Raw genomic sequence first — 15,788 nt, forward strand, 5'->3', positions numbered from 1 at the left:
GACACCGGCGCTCAACTAGTAGGGAAAAGGGCCGAGGGACCGCAAGCAGGAGCGCCTAGTCCTCGTCCCCCAAAGACCAATCGTAAGCCAGATACAGGCGAGTGACTGTCAAGAAGGCCAATTAGAGCCTCTGAAGGGAATCTGGACCAGCCTCTTCTCTGAGCGACGGCTCTACCTACCAATAGCATGGGCGAGAAGGCGGTCCCTTTGCTAAGGAGGAGGCGGGTGAGCTAGAACTTTAAGACTGAGATTAAGAATGAACGCGGAGCCCGGGGCCGGCCGGGAACGCAGTGCGCGGCTGCAGTGGCGAGTGCGAGCTGGACGTGTTAGGGGGCTAGCCGGCGTCAAGGGCTGGAAGGGAGTCGGGCGACTGCTTGAGGCCAGTGCACTGGCCGTTGTCGCAGCTGAAGGGGCCAGCGGGGGAACCTCCGACTGTGAAGCCTCTGGCAGGGGTCTAGGGACCCCCGGGCTGGGGGCGGGCGGGGGGCTTCCCAGAGCCTGGAGACGCCCAGCTCGAGGAGGGAGGGTGTAGCTGCAGCGTTGCACGGTCTGCCGTCTCACCCGAGGAGCTCCCCTGGACAGGAATGGAGAGGGGACCAGACCTGGGGGTTTTAGAGGCTTAGAAAGGATCTCACCGTCTAGAAAACGCCCTTGATGCTACGAATGCAGAAACTGAGGCAGAGGGAAGTTGATGCGTTAGCAAGAGCGAACAGCAAGTTCCTGACAGCTGGCTGTAGAAACCAGGCCTCTGGATCCTCCACGCACAGCCCTTTCCCTCTCCCTCGGTTTTCACAATGGGTATTTTCACTCCCTTCCTCTCTTCCTCCCTCGTCTCCCTTCCCTTCCCTTCCTCTTGTTCTTCTTTTTTTTTTTTTTTTAAAGAAGGTCTGGTTCTGTCGCCCAGGCTGGAGTGCAGTGGTGCAGTCATGGCTCACTGCAGCCTTGAGTGCCTGGACTCAAGGGATCCTCCCGCCTCAGCCTCCCAAGTAGCTGGGACCACGGGCGGCACCACCGCGCCTGGCTAATTTATTTTTAATTTTTGTAGAGATGGGGTTTTGCTACGTTGCCCAGGCTGGTCTCAAACTCTTGACCTCAAGCGATCCTGCCTCTGCCTCCCAAAGTACTGGGATCACAGGCATAAGCCACTGCACCCGGCCCACAGTGGGCTTTTTCTTTCTTTTGAGACAGAGTTGCTCTGTTGCCCAGGCTGGAGTGCAGTGGCTTGATCACGGCTCACTGCAGCCTCAACCTCCCACCTCAGCTTCCCGAGTAAGTGACTACAGTCATGCACCACCATGCCAGCTAATTGTATTTTTTGTAGAGACAGGGTCCTACTATGTTGCCCAGGCTGGTCTCAAACTCCTGGGCTCAAGCAATCCTCCCACCTCGCCCTCCCAAAGTGCTGGGATTGTAAGCGTGAGCCACCAAGCCTGACCCACAGTGGACTTTTTCTATTCACAACCTCTCGTTTGCCTCCTGGGGTGAAATGGAGTGGATAAAGGGGATCCAAATGCAAGAGGAATGGAAAATACCTTTCTGTCTACTTGGAGATCTTAACTTCCTTTCTAGTGGCATAAGCCCTTAATGCAGTCCCCTTCCTATGTGGTAGGTTGCCCAGAAACAAGTCACTGAAGTTGCTTTCTCCTAAATTCACATCTCAGAGGTTGATATTCCTGAATAGTTGTTGAAGTATTAAGATTCCATCTTAGGCATCCCAGCCTAGCTGTGGCTAGGCACCATACATAAGGGAATTTGGGTGGTCAGTCTGGTGCAGTCAATTAACGGATCTGTGACACCGTGTGGTGAGAGCTGGTGGTCTGGCAGGATGAGACTCCTTTGAACCCCTGCAAGAGCCAGCCACTCCTTGGATTTCTTGGTGTAGATCTGCCCTGATCGGGACAGACACAACCCTGACCCCTGCTGTTTCTCCTCATAAATGTCACCCCACATAAGACAAAGCTAATATCAGAGACCCTGGGAGAAATCCTAAGCTTTCAGAGGACATCCATCCCTTTCTCCCACCTTAATAGGTTGTCCTTTATACATGCAATGATGTTACTGCCCATCAGGAAAGCAAAAGCAGTCTTCTTCTTTGTTGTTGTTTTGTTTTGAAACTGGGTATCATTCTCGCCCTGGCTGGAGTACAGTGGCAGGATCATAGCTCACTGCTGCCTCAAACTGGGCTCAAGCAATCCTTCTGCCTCAGCCTTCTGAGTAGCTGGGACTACAGGGGTGCATCACCACGCCTGGGTAATTTTTAAGTTTTTTATATATATATACACAGGGTCTCTCTATGTTGACCAGCTGGTCTTGAACCCCTGGCCTCAAGCCATCCTTGCACCATGACCACCCAAAAGTGCTGGGATTTCAGGCATGAGCCACCGGCACCAGGCTGCAGTCTCCTTTTGGATGTGTTTTTTCTTTTTTTTTTTTGAGACGGAGTCTCGCTCTGTCGCCCAGGCTGGAGTGCAGTGGCTAGATCTTGGCTCACTGCAAGCTCCGCCTCCCGGGTTTACGCCATTCTCCTGCCTCAGCCTCCCGTGTAGCTGGGACTACAGGCGCCCGCTACCTCGCCCGGCTAGTTTTTTGTATTTTTTAGTAGAGACGGGGTTTCACTGTGTTAGCCAGGATGGTCTTGATCTCCTGACCTCGTGATCCGCCTGTCTCGGCCTCCCAAAGTGCTGGGATTACAGGCTTGAGCCACTGCGCCCGGCCTGGATGTGTTTTTTCATGAGTCTAAAGAGTTTGCCGAATCATTTGTGAGCTAAACGATTATGAGCACAGTCACCTCTCCATTTCACCTGTCAAACTGAGTTTATAGTTTTTTGAGCCTATACTCTTGAGCTACCAATCCCTGGAGGCCTTGGCCTGCTGAAACGTGAAGAATTCACCAGTGTTTATCTACAGAGTTAGTGCTAAAAGGGCCTCAAGTGGGAAAACCTCCTCCTGCTCCCTGAAATAAAGATGTCACCTACCAGTAATTCACACTTTATTTCTCCAGTAAAATGCATATCCCTTGAGCCATGTGATGGCTAGAACTGAGCTAGAACCCAGGAGCTGTCTGAGAGATGGGTCCTGGACAAGATTAAAGGGAACAGGTCACAGTGGCCAAACAGTGAGGTCACAGAGAGGTTTGTTAGTCCCAGACTCCATGGGGGAGGGGTCTAGGAGGCAGAGGGGCCCCAGAGGTCCCCCAAGCCTAGGCAGGGGACATGGTGTGGGAAAGCCAGCAGGAACGGGGGGCCAAGGGCCTAGGAGACAGGAGGGCAGAAGCAGGGAGGGGGCAATCAGGATGGTGAGGAGAAGCCAGAGACGGAAGCTGCAAAAATTCACCAGGCTGTGTGGACGGGAGGAGGGGCTCCGGGTGAGGGGGATTGGCCGCAGGAGATTGGGAGGAGTTATTTGGAGAAGTTAGGGATGGGTCTGGAGAGAGAGGGGAGGACATGACTGCACCCGGCTGGAGTCAGATGAGCCCCAAGATAGGCAGAGAGAAGGGAAAAAAGGATGTGGGACCCTCATGGGACCCTATGCACCCCTTCTCGGGTAGGTGAAGAGAAGCTGCCCTTCTTGTGGCCCGGAGCTTGGGGTTGAAGAGAAGAAGGGGAAAGGGAATCCAATTTCTATCCAGTTGTTCCCCCCAGAGCTGGTGAGTCCTTGGGGAGGGGGGTTGAGAATAATAGGATTGGGGGCCAGACCACCAAGGAGCCACCGATGACCCCCCCGCCTCTTCCCTTCTCCCTCCCAGGTGGAGCATATCATCTCATTCCTCCCAGTCAGAGACCTTGTCGCCCTCGGCCAGACCTGCCGCTACTTCCACGAAGTGTGCGATGCGGAAGGCGTGTGGAGACGCATCTGTCGCAGACTCAGTCCGCGCCTCCGAGATCAGGGTTCTGGAGTCCGGCCCTGGAAGAGAGCTGCCATTCTGAACTGTACACCTTCCCCAGAACCTCCTGTTCTCCTTGCCTCTTGTCCTGCCTTAGCCTTCCTGCTCTCTAAAGGCCCCTGATGACACCCACACTTCTAACAGTGCTTCCAGGGCCCCTTTCTCCGGAAGAAACGGGTCCAGTTCAAACATTCTCCCTTGAGTACTTCCTGCAAGTCTTCAGAATCCACCCACAGCCCCCATTAGCGGCCTCCCCGCCAAGTCTCCCTCTGTACACAGACACTTCCCGCTTTTTCCCTAGAGGCATCCCTCACTCCCCAAACCTGGAGTTTTCCCTCCTCTAACCCAAGGCTTCTGAACTTACTATTGATATTTTGGGCGAAATACTTCCTTACTGTGGGGAGCGGTCCTCTGCATCATAGGATGTTTAAGCAGCAACCCTGGCCTCCACCCGCTAGATGGCCAGCAGCATCCCCCTTAATCGTGACAACCAATGTCCCTGAAGGACAAAATCACCCCCAGCCTGAGAACCATGTCATAAACCCTCTTCCCCTCCAGGGATCCCCCAGAGTGTACTTGTTACACTCACTGGGAGATTAAAAGAGAAGGGGTACCCAGAACACAGATCCAAAGCTAGGGGTGAGGGAGGATGAGCGGACTTCATTGATCATTCCTTTCCACTCTTATTTCTGTCTCTTTTTTCTTTTCTTTCTCCCCCCCCCACCCTTTTTTTTTTTCAGACAGATTTTCTTGTTTTTTTTTTGAGAGAGGGTCTTGCTCTGTCACCCATGGGGACTGGAGCACAGTGGCAGGATCTTGGCTCAATGCAACCTCCACCTCCCGAGTTCAAGTATTCTCGTGCCTCAGCTTCCTGAGTAGCTGGGATTACAGGCTCCCGCCACCACACCCGGATAATTTTTGTATTTTTAGTAGAGATGGGGTTTTGCCACATTGCCCAGGCTGGTCTCAAACTCCTGGGCTTCTAAAGTGCTGGGATTACAGGCGTGCAAAAATTCACTGGGCTGTGAGGATGGGAGGAGGGGCTCAGAGTGAGGGGGTTGGATGCCACGCCCGGCCTCTGTGTCTTAATATTCTTAAGAGTTTTCCTCGACATCGCTGATGCAAGGTTGCACCAAAGACCTGCTCACTAAGAAGCACATGTTTGACCCTGGGCTGAGGTCGGCTGGAGACTAAAGTTCACATGTCCAGTATAATCTAAGCTTATTGTACACATCTCCTTCATAAAGGGTCTGTTCCCCTGTCTTGGGGATGGGGAGGAGCTACAAACTTGGGTGTCTAAGAAATCTACCCAAGCTCCATCTCATCTCCCTCGTGTCATCCCATCCCTTGAACCTTCTATCTCCTTCCCTCCTCCAGACACAAAGGGCCTGTATTTCCAGGCATTTGGAGGCCGCCGCCGATGTCTCAGCAAGAGTGTGGCCCCCTTGCTAGCCCATGGCTACCGTCGCTTCTTGCCCACCAAGGATCATGTCTTCATTCTTGACTATGTGGGGACCCTCTTCTTCCTCAAAAATGCCCTGGTCTCCACCCTCGGCCAGATGCAGTGGAAGCGGGCCTGTCGCTATGTTGTGTTGTGTCGTGGAGCCAAAGATGTAAGTAGCAGAACCCTGGCAGCTGAGATCCCACCTGTGTTAGTCCATTTTCACGCTGCTATAAAGATGTACCTGAGGCCAGGTGCAGTGGCTTACACCTATAATCCTAGCACTTTGGAAGGCTGAGGCAGGTGGATCACCTGAGACCAGGAGTTCAAGACCAGCCTGGCCAACATGGCAAAACCCCTGTCTCTACTAAAAATACAAAAATTAGCTGGGTGTGGTGGCAGGTGCCTATAATCCCAGCTACTTGGGAGGCTGAGGCAGGAGAATCACTTGAACCTGGGAGGCAGAGGCTGCAGTGAGCCGAGATCGCACCCTTGCACTCAAGCCTGGGCAACAAGAGCGAGACTCTCTCTCAAAAAAGAGAAAAGAAAAAAAAGAAAGACATACCTGAGACTGGGTAATTTATAAGGCAAAGAGGTTTGATTGACTCAGTTCCACATGGCTGGGGAGGCCTCAAGAATCTTACAATCATGGCAGAAGGGGAAGAGGCACATCTTACATGGCAGCAGGCAAGAACGAACAAGCAAGAGCAGGGAAAACTGCCTTATAAATCCATCAGACCTTGTGAGAACCCACTATCGCGAGAACAGCATGGGGGAAACCACCCCCATGATCCAATCACCTCTAACCTGGGGATTACAATCCGAGATGAGATTTGGGTGGAGGCACAGAGCCTAACCATATCGCCACCTCTCTTTTGAGGACCTAGGCCCCCATTAGTCCTGAGGTGTCTTTCGTATGACTTCTGCCCTCCCATATAGGAACTTGAAATCAAGGGCTTATTTCCCAACCCTGGACCCAAGCATTTCACCTCCCACCCCAGGATCCAGCTGCCCCAGCCCTATCCCATTTTGAAACCCTAGATCTCAGATGCCCTCATCTTTTCCCCCAGTTTGCCTCAGACCCAAGGTGTGACACAGTTTACCGTAAATACCTGTACGTCTTGGCCACTCGTGAGCAGCAGGAAGTGGTGGGTACCACTAGCAGCCGGGCCTGCGACTGTGTTGAGGTCTATCTGCAGTCTAGCGGGCAGCGGGTCTTCAAGATGACATTCCACCACTCCATGACCTTCAAGCAGATCGTGCTGGTTGGTCAGGAGACCCAGCGGGCTCTACTGCTCCTCACAGGTGTGGCCCAAAGCAGTGGCTTTTGCAAACTGTTTCCTTCAGATTCCTCAGGCCCTGCTGCAGAGGAGGGGGAGGGAGGCCCCTCAGACTGGTTTCCATATGCCACCTTATCCTAGTCTCCATCTAAATAGCTCTGCCTTTCTCTGTCTCCTAGTCTAGGATTCTGCTTAATATTTTACATGAATAAAAGGTCCTGTCTGGGTGCAGTGGCTCACACCTGTAACCCCAGCACTTTGGGAGGCCGAGGTGAGCAGATCACCTGAGGTCTGGAGTTCGAGACCAGCCTGACCAACATGGCGAAACCCCATCTGTACTAAAAAATACAAAAATTAGGTCGTGCGTGGTGGCTCACACCTGTAATCCCAGTTGTTGGGAGGCCGATGCGGGTGGATAACGAGGTCAAGAGATCGAGACCAACCTGGTGAAACCCTGACTCTACTAAAAAAAATACAAAATTAGCCAGGCATGGTGGTGCACACCTATAGTCTCAGCTACTCCAGAGGCTGAGGCAGGAGAATCCCTTGAACCCAGGAGGTGGAGGTTGCAGTGAGCCGAGATCATGCCACAGCACTCCAGCCTGGTGACAGAGCAAGACTCCGTCTCAAAAAAAAAAAAAAAAAATAGCCGGGCCGGGTGGCGTGCATCTGTAGTCCCAGCTACTTGGGAGCCTGAGGCAGAAGAATCACTTGAACCCAGGAGGTGGAGGTTTCAGTGAGCCAAGATTGTGCCACTGCACTACAGCCTGGGTGACAGAGCGAGACTCCGTCTCCAAAAAAAAAAACAACAACAACAAAAAGGCCCTGCTGCCAAAAAACAGTTTGCAAACCACTATTAGTGAACACCTGATTTTAAAAAGTCTGATCTTGGCAGGGCGTGGTGGCTCACGTCTGTTATGCCAGCACTTTGGGAGGCCAAGATGGGCAGATCACTTGAGGTCAAGAGATCGAGACCATCTGGCCAACATGGTGAAACCCCGTCTCTACTAAAAAATACAAAAGTTAGCTAATTAGCTGGGCATGGTGGCACGTGCCTGTAGTCCCAGCTACTCGGGAGGCTGAGGCAGAAAAATTGCTTGAACCAGGAGGCAGAGGTTTCAGTGAGCCGAAGTCGCACCATTGCACTCCAGCCTGACAACAGAACGAGACTCTGTCTCAAAAAAAAAAAAAAAAAAAAATTCAGATCTCCCCAGCTTCCATGCCAAGCACCTCACTATACTCCAAACTGCTCCCTACTTTCCTAGTGTCCTTTATACTTAACCACATCCCCAGGCCTGAAACCCTCTAGGCTTTTTCTTAATTTTTTTTTTTCTTTTTTGGAGGAGGGTAGGAGATGGGGTCTTGCTATGTTGCCCAAGCTGGTCTCGAACTCCCGGCCTCAAGTGATCCTCCTGCCCTGGCCTCTCAAAGTGCTGGGATTACAGGTGTGAGCCACCACACTTGATCACCTCTACATTTCTGAATGCCAGGCAGGGCTCTCAATCCCCAGACCTCTCACTCAAATCGGATTCTAACAAATCTGCTAGATTTTTCTCTCCACTCATCTCTCATGCTGAAATACTTCCCTGATTTATGGTGGGAACTGGAGTCTGGGGGACTTGGGGTCACTCTTCCCTTATTTCTTTCTCACCCTTTTTCTTCCAGCCCCACTCTAGGGCAGTAAATGTGTCACCCATAGAGCCTAGGGAGTCTCTTGGGATGTTTATGTGAATATTGGAGAATCCCCTCCCCAACTAATTGTCTGCTTCCCCTGCCCCCAGAGGAAGGAAAGATCTACTCTCTGGTAGTGAATGAGACCCAGCTGGACCAGCCACGCTCCTACACGGTTCAGCTGGCCCTGAGGAAGGTGTCCCACTACCTGCCTCACCTGCGCGTGGCCTGCATGACTTCCAATCAGAGCAGCACCCTCTACGTCACGGGTATGGACCACCTCCCCCTAGCTCAAGCCCCCAGCCTTGGTTAGACCCTCCAAACACTGACAGCCCTCACCCTTACTCCAGCTGGATGGTCAACCCCTGAGGGCATCCTAGTGAAAAGATGTGTTTAGGGCCGGCATGGTGTGTCTTGCCTGTAATCCCATCACTTTGGGAAGGCAGGTGGATCACCTGGGGTCAGGAGTTCAAGACCAGCCTGGCCAACATGGCGAAAACCCATCTCTACTAAAAATACAAAAATTAGCTGGGTGTGGTGGCAGGCACCTGTAATCCCAGCTACACCAGAGGCTGAGGCAGGAGAATCACTAGAACCAGGAGGTAGAGGTTGCAGTGACCTGAGATTGTGCTACTTCACTCCAGCATGGGCGACCGAGCGAGACTCAGTCTCAAAAGATGTGTTTTCAGTTCCCAGGCATCATAGTTGATGCATTCCTAGTGGGTTTGAGACTCCTTGGATCTTGTAGCTTTCATCCCAGGTGGGGCCTTATCCCTAGGAAATGGGTGCCCAAAGCTGCTGAGCTGAGGGCTCCTGACCCCCCAGACCAGGGGGGAGTGTATTTTGAGGTGCATACCCCAGGGGTGTATCGCGATCTCTTTGGGACTCTTCAAGCCTTTGACCCCCTGGACCAGCAGATGCCGCTTGCTCTCTCACTGCCTGCCAAGGTAGGCTCCTGGAGGGATGGGGCCAACCAGAGGGGTGGGGCTGTAGGGATTGAAAGGTCTGAAGTATTATAGGAATCAAATGATTGATCCAGAGGGGCAGGGGATTCCCAGGGAGAGGTATGCCAAAAGAGATCAGCTGAGGGCTGGGTGCGGAGGGAGGCTGAGGAGGGAGGATTGCTTGAGCTCAGGAACTCTAGACAAGCCTGGGCAACATAGTGAGACCCCATCTCTAAAATATATATATGTAGTATATATATAGTATATATATATAAAATATATAAAATATATATATTATATATATATTATATATATATAATATAGAAAGAGAGCAGCTGGGGATGGCAGGTTAGTGACTGGGAGACTCTGGAACTCAGAGTTCCTCTGGAGGGAATGGAATGCCTATCCCCTTTCTATCTTGCATGCTAGATCCTATTCTGTGCTCTTGGCTACAATCACCTTGGTCTGGTGGATGAATTTGGCCGAATCTTTATGCAAGGAAATAACAGATACGGGCAGCTAGGAACAGGGGACAAAATGGACCGAGGGGAACCCACACAGGTAAGACTGTTTCCCAGCAACTCTCATCCCAACCCCTTTCCTCCAATTCCCTAACCCCCAGATATGTCCACTTCTCCTGCTTCCATAGAATCCAGATTCTGCTCCTCTGGGAAGTTAAGCCAATCAACATGTAATGTCAGTGGTACTGCCCCAGGTCTTACCCAGGGTTGGCACTATGAGGTCCATTCTGTGCAGTGCACACTGTAAATGCAGTAGGAATTTAGTGAAGGGGTAGAGTGGGTGACCTGGGCAGGCTAGAGTAACTTCTAGAAGAGGTAAGATGTGAGCAGGGGCCAGGTGCAGAGGCTCACCCCTGTAATCTCAGCACTTTGGGCGGCCAAGGTGGGCGGATCACTTGAGGTCAAGAGATCGAGACCAGCCTGGGCAATATGGTGAAACCCCGTCTCTACCAAAAATATAAAAAATTAGCTGGCTGTGGTGGCACATGCCTGCAATCCCAGCTACTCAGGAGGTTGAGGCAGGAGAGTCTCTTGAACCCAGGTAGCTGAAGTTGCAGTGAGCTGAGATCGTGCTGCTGAACTCCAGCTTGGGCAACACAGCGAGACTCCATCTAAAAAAAAACAGATGTGAGCAGGGCGTCGTGGGTTACATAAGACTTAGGTAGGGTTAGAGAAGGCATTTTGTGTGATAAGGAGGGGGATAGGCACGAAACTTGCACATACCTGGGACAGTGACAAGACGGGTCTTACTAAAGCACAGAAGGCATCTTGGGAATCACTGAGGTATGAGGTGGTACAGGTGGGCACAAGCCTAGAGAGGTGTAGATCTGGGGAAGAGTCACTGCAGGTTCTGGAATGGGAGAAGGCAACCCCCAAGAGGTGACTGAGAACACATGTCAGGAGCCTTGTGCAGAGGAGGCCGAGGCAGGGAACCTGCCAGGAGGCTGTTGAGTGATGGCAGCACTTGAGACAAGGGCCTGGCACTGCAGTGAGAATGCGAAGGAATGGATACAGGAGCCATTTGATTTGGGAAGAAAATGAATAGGGCCTCAAAACTGATTAGATGTAGAAGAGAGGGGTATAAGACAGAGGTGGCTCTGGAAGAAAGATGATATCTCACACCTGTAATCCCATGAGATCAGCCTGGACAACATGGAGAAACCCTGCCTCTAGAAAAAATACAAAAATTAGCCAGATGTGGTGGCAGGTGCCTGTGGTCCCAGCTACTCGGGAGTCTGAGGCACGAGAATTGCTTTAGCCTGGGAGGCGGAGGTTGCAGTGAGCCGAGATCGTGCCACTGCATTCCAGCCTGGGTGACAGAGAGAGACTCTCTCAAAACAAAACAAAACCAAAACCACACTCAATTGGAAACGTCTAGCTGGCAATTAGATACTACCTGGGAACATGGTTGAATGGACAGAAGTAGAGACTGAAAAGCAACTCTGAGAAGTAGGCCCCGTGGTAGGCAGGGGACGAAGAAGAGGTGCCTCTAAAACAGGCCATGCACCCCTCTAACACTGTCCCAGAAGCCATGTGACAAGGAAGTTCCAAATGGGGTGGGTGGCAGGGTTAATTGACAGTGTGACAATGTAAGATACATTTACTACTGACATGGAAAAGATAGTCATGCCACATTTTTAGGTGAAAAAAACTTTTAAGAAATGGTTTATATAGTACCATTTATTTTTATTTTTATTTTATTTTCAAGATGGAGTCTTGCTGTGTCTCCCAGGCTGGAGTGCAATGGCGCGATCTCGGCTCACTGCAACCTCTGCCTCCCAGGTTCAAGTGATTCTCCTGCCTCAGTCTGCCAAGTAGATGAGATTACAGCGTCCACCACCATGCCCGGCTAATTTTTGTATTTTTAGTAGAGACGGAGTTTTACCATGTTGGCCAGGCTGGTCTCGACTCCTAACCTCAGGTGATCTGCACACCTTGGCCTCCCAAAGTGCTGGGATTACAGGCGTGAGCCACCACACCCAGCCTCTTTTATTTTTATTATTACTTTTTTGAGACAGGGTCTTGCTGCTTCCCAAGCTGGAGTGCAGTGGCACAATTGTAGCTCGCTGCAGCTTCCAACTCCAGGGCTCAAGAGATCCTCCTGCTTCAACCTCCCAAGCAGCCAGGACTACAGGAATGCGCCACTATGCCTAGATAATTTTTTTTTTGAGACAGGGTCTTGCTATGTTGCCCAGGCTTATACTGAACTCATGGCTTTAAGCAATCCTCCCACCTCAGACTCCTAAAATGCTGGGATTACAGGTGTGACCCACCACACCTTGGCTCATCCCATTTTTTGTTTAAAAACACACAACTTGCCCATCATGGTGGCTGGCATCTGTAATCCCAGCTACTCAGGAGGCTGAGACAGGAGGATTGCTTGAGGCCAGGAGTTGGAGGCTGCAGTGATCACCACTGCACTCCAGCCTGGGTGACACTGAGACCCTATCTCTAAAAAATGAAAAATATACAACTTATGTGTATTTGTTTGTTTAGCCAACAGTGAAGAATATCTAGCAAGATATTAATAGTAGATAGTGGGATTTCCAGTGATTTTAAAATTAATTTTTTGCTTGCCAATGTTTCATAATTTTTCTAGAATGACCATAAATTACTTATCAGTGTCTTCAGAATTAAAGCGCTAACAGGCTCAGGAGAATGAGAGGGTAGAAGAGGCCCTGGGATTTAGCCGCTGAGAGGGCAAGTGCCTCTAGAAAGAGCATGTCAGTAATGTAGTAAAGAAAAAAGCCAGATCCCAGGGAGGTGCTGGAAAGACTGGCTGTGGGAAGGAACAGTAATGTGGCCAACCTCAGATTGGTCATGTAACCAACTCTGCTGCTTAAGAGAGAGAGGCAGGAAGCGGCAGGAAGCAAGTAGAAGAATTTTTTTTTTTTTTCAAAAACAGGGTGGCCATTTTGGAAAAGAATTATGTGATAAGTTGAAAATGCTAGGCTGAGCACAGTGGCTCACACCTGTAATCCTAGCACTTTGGGAGGCCAAGGCAGGTGGATTTCGTGAGCCCAGGAGTTCAAGACCAGCCCAGGCAACACGGTGAAACCCTGTCTCTACTAAAATACAAAAGAAATTAGCTGGGCATGGCGGTGTGCACCCATAGTCCCAGCTACTCGGGAGGCTGAGGCAGGAGAATTGCTTGAAGCGGAGAGACAGAGGCTGCAGTGAGCTGAGATTGTGCCACTGCACTCCAGCTTGGGCAACAGAGTGAGACTCTGTCTCCACAAAAAAAAAAAAGAAAAAAAAAAAGGTAGAGGCTGAAGTGGGAGGCCAGGAGTTCAAGATCACCATGGGCAACATAGTGAGACACTATCTCTATAGACAATTTAAAAATTTAAAATTTCAAAATTATAGGCACATGCTGGGTGTGGTGGCACACGCCTGTAGTCCCAGCTACTCAGGAGGCTGAGGTGGAAGGATGGCTTGAGCCCAGGAGTTCAAGGCTGCAGTGAGCTATGATTGTACCACTGTACTTCAGCCTGGGCAACAGAATGAGACCCCATCTCTAAAAAAAGAAAATAGAAAATAAAAATACTAGAGTGGAGGCCAGGTGCAGTGGTTCACGCCTGTAATCCCGGCACTTTGGGAGGCCAAGGCAGGCAGATCACCTGAGGTCAGGAGTTCGAGACCAGCCTAGTCAACATGGCATAAACCCCATCTCTACTAAAAATACAAAAATTAGATGGGCGTGGTGGCAGGGACCCGTAGTCCTGGCTACTTGGGAGGCTGAGGTGGGAGAATCGCTTGTAGCCAGGAGGCAGAAGTTGGCAGTGAGCTGAGATCGTACTACCGCACTCCAGCCTAAGCAACGGAGTCAGACTCTGTCTCAAAAAAAAAAAGAAGGAAGAAGGAAGGGAGGGAGGGAGGGAGGGAGGAAAAAGAAAGAAAGAAAGGAAGAAAGAGAAAGAAAGAAAAGAAAGAAAAGAAAAGAAGGAGGGAGGGAAGGAGGGAAGGAAGGAAGGAAGGAAGGAAGGAAGGAAGGAAGGAAGGAAGGAAGGAAGGAAGGAAGGAAGGAAGGAAAGAAGAAAGGAAGAAAAGACAATAGTAGAGTAGGAAGGGAGGGATAGTGGAAGGAAAGTCCTTCCTCAGGGTGGTGTTGGAGGCTAACCTGGAGTTGCACAAGGAGCAAGTCTCCCTGAGGCTGGCAGGCAGGATGAGAGGCTGGACTGGCACAGATGGGTGGGCTGAAAATGAGGGGTACACCACAGCAGGCCCTGGGCTCAGGCAAGGAGCTCATTTTCTGGGGGCATAGATGAAGTACCAAGAGAAGTGCAAGACTCTATGTGACCACTTAGAGTATGGGGGCTGCAGGGGTCAGCAGGGCAGACCTGGGGCGTGGGGCAGTGCTGGCTCCCATTTCCTCCTCCCCAGTTCACATTCTGCCCCGAGCCTTCCAGTCAACCTTTTCCCACCCCAGCCCCCCAGTCCCTTAGTGCTCCCCGCTCAGGGCCCCTGGCCGTGTGTCCCCAGGTTCGTTACCTGCAGCGGCCCATCACCCTGTGGTGTGGCCTCAACCACTCTCTGGTGCTGAGCCAGAGCTCAGAGTTCAGCAAGGAGCTGCTGGGCTGCGGCTGTGGGGCTGGGGGCCGCCTCCCAGGCTGGCCCAAGGGGAGTGCCTCCTTCGTCAAGCTCCAAGTCAAGGTCAGAGCGGGGTCAGGGGAGCGGGCACCCAGGGAAGACGAGAGTCTTGTGAGCCAGGAAGCCCACAAGGCTGTAGCTGGGGCTCCTGCAGGGACCCAGGGGGTCCCATTTCCCTAGCATCACCCCACCTCCCTCCTCTGCCTCACACCACACTCTCTGCTCTCTCCCTTAGCAGACTGTGCTGGCCTTGCCCAACCTCTCACACCCCTGGGACTTAGCAGGCTCAGGGCTGGTGTGAGAGGGAAGAATGCAATAGGCAGATTAGCCCGGGCTCCCTGGGAACCCCTGCAAGGAAAGTACCACTCAGCCACGCCCCTTTCTCTCCTCCTCCAAGGTCCCTCTGTGTGCCTGCGCCCTCTGTGCCACCAGGGAGTGCCTATACATCCTGTCCAGCCACGACATCGAGCAGCACACCCCCTATCGTGACCTGCCAGCCAGCAGGGTGGTGGGGATTCCCGAGCCCAGCCTGGGGACTGGAGCACCCCAGGACCCCGGGGGGACGGCCCAGGCCTGTGAGGAGTACCTTAGCCAGATCCACAGTTGCCACACGTTGCAGGACCGCATGGAGAAGATGAAGGAGATCGTAGGGTGGATGCCCCTGATGGCTGCACAGAAAGACTTCTTCTGGGAGGCCCTGGACATGCTGCAGAAGGCTGAAGGAGGCGGGGGTGGTGTAGGGCCCCCAGCCTCTGAGACCTAATCCCCCTCATGCTAGCCTAGTCCCTGGAGGGAGTCTGGCCCCAGGCCAGGGACTAAGGAGCAATGACCACTGTGTGCATGCATGTGGGAAGGGGTTGCTAGGGGGTGGGGACCGCTAACCAGGGTAAGGCAGGGAATTGTTTTGTAAAATGTTCAGGGGGCTGCCCAGGAGGGGCCCCCAACCTGACTATCATGGACGAGAGATTTGATGGATAGAATAAAAGGCTGCAGTGAGGCCTGGTGTGGAGGCCTGGTGGAAGGCTGGCAGGGACGGGCAGGGATGGGGGTCTGCTGCCCGGCATGGTGGGTGCGGGAGGGCAGGAGCCCAGGCAGAGGCAGGCAACAGAAGCAGCTCCAGGTCTCAGGTGCGGCGGAGCTGATGCTGCCTGAACTCTTCACATTGCTGTCCACTCCCCGCTCCCAAGAGCCCACCCGGTCGTTTGGACTGGGAAGTCCTGGCCCCACTTTCTGGAACAACTCTATGCACAGATGCTCTTGGCTACCCCACTGGGGTCCCCTGTCTATTAGACTTGTCCCATCCTGAGGCAGCCAGTTCCTCTTGACCCCCAAGCTTCCCACCCATCTCAATTCAGCCTGAAGCCAGCCCCCTCCTCTCTTCCTTCTGTTTACCCCCCAGGTTTGGGCTCTGTTTTCTACTCCTTCCACCTCTTCCTCAGTAACAAGGACACTCCCTTC

At 52.1% G+C, this 15,788-nt stretch overlaps 1 protein-coding gene and 1 long non-coding RNA gene across 4 annotated transcripts; one reads left to right on the forward strand and one right to left on the reverse strand.

The window, feature by feature from the left end:
* Positions 1-17: 17 nt before the first annotated feature.
* FBXO24 (F-box protein 24) lies at positions 18-15,333 on the forward strand. Of its 3 annotated transcripts, XM_045389555.3 has the most exons (10): positions 18-225; positions 3,548-3,646; positions 3,746-3,929; positions 5,261-5,496; positions 6,395-6,629; positions 8,386-8,544; positions 9,101-9,222; positions 9,649-9,780; positions 14,223-14,393; positions 14,728-15,333. In XM_045389555.3, exons 1-10 carry the CDS (start codon positions 187-189, stop codon positions 15,091-15,093), a joined length of 1,743 nt encoding a protein of 580 aa, XP_045245490.1. In that variant the 5' UTR covers positions 18-186; the 3' UTR covers positions 15,094-15,333. The 3 variants fall into 3 exon arrangements, with proteins under 3 accessions (XP_045245490.1, XP_045245492.1, XP_065397796.1); XM_045389557.3 differs by lacking the exon at positions 14,223-14,393; XM_065541724.2 differs by lacking the exons at positions 3,548-3,646; positions 14,223-14,393.
* Positions 2,975-9,246, reverse strand: LOC107128669 (uncharacterized). The gene is made up of 3 exons (XR_012432275.1): positions 9,132-9,246; positions 6,437-6,683; positions 2,975-3,903 (listed from the first exon to the last, which is right to left on the reverse strand). It is a non-coding gene; the product is annotated as an uncharacterized lncRNA (long non-coding RNA).
* Positions 15,334-15,788: the final 455 nt, after the last annotated feature.

This window comes from Macaca fascicularis, chromosome 3 (genome assembly GCF_037993035.2).
Source record: "Macaca fascicularis isolate 582-1 chromosome 3, T2T-MFA8v1.1".
NCBI lineage: Eukaryota > Metazoa > Chordata > Mammalia > Primates > Cercopithecidae > Macaca > Macaca fascicularis.

Coding starts and splice junctions, on each gene's coding strand:
- FBXO24 (XM_045389555.3), top strand. CDS start 187: ATGGGCGAGAAGGCGGTCCCTTTGCTAAGGAGGAGGCGG. Junction 3,930..5,260: donor GAGAGCTGCCATTCTGAACT/GTACACCTTCCC, acceptor TCCCTCCTCCAG/ACACAAAGGGCCTGTATTTC. Junction 14,394..14,727: donor TCGTCAAGCTCCAAGTCAAG/GTCAGAGCGGGG, acceptor TCCTCCTCCAAG/GTCCCTCTGTGTGCCTGCGC.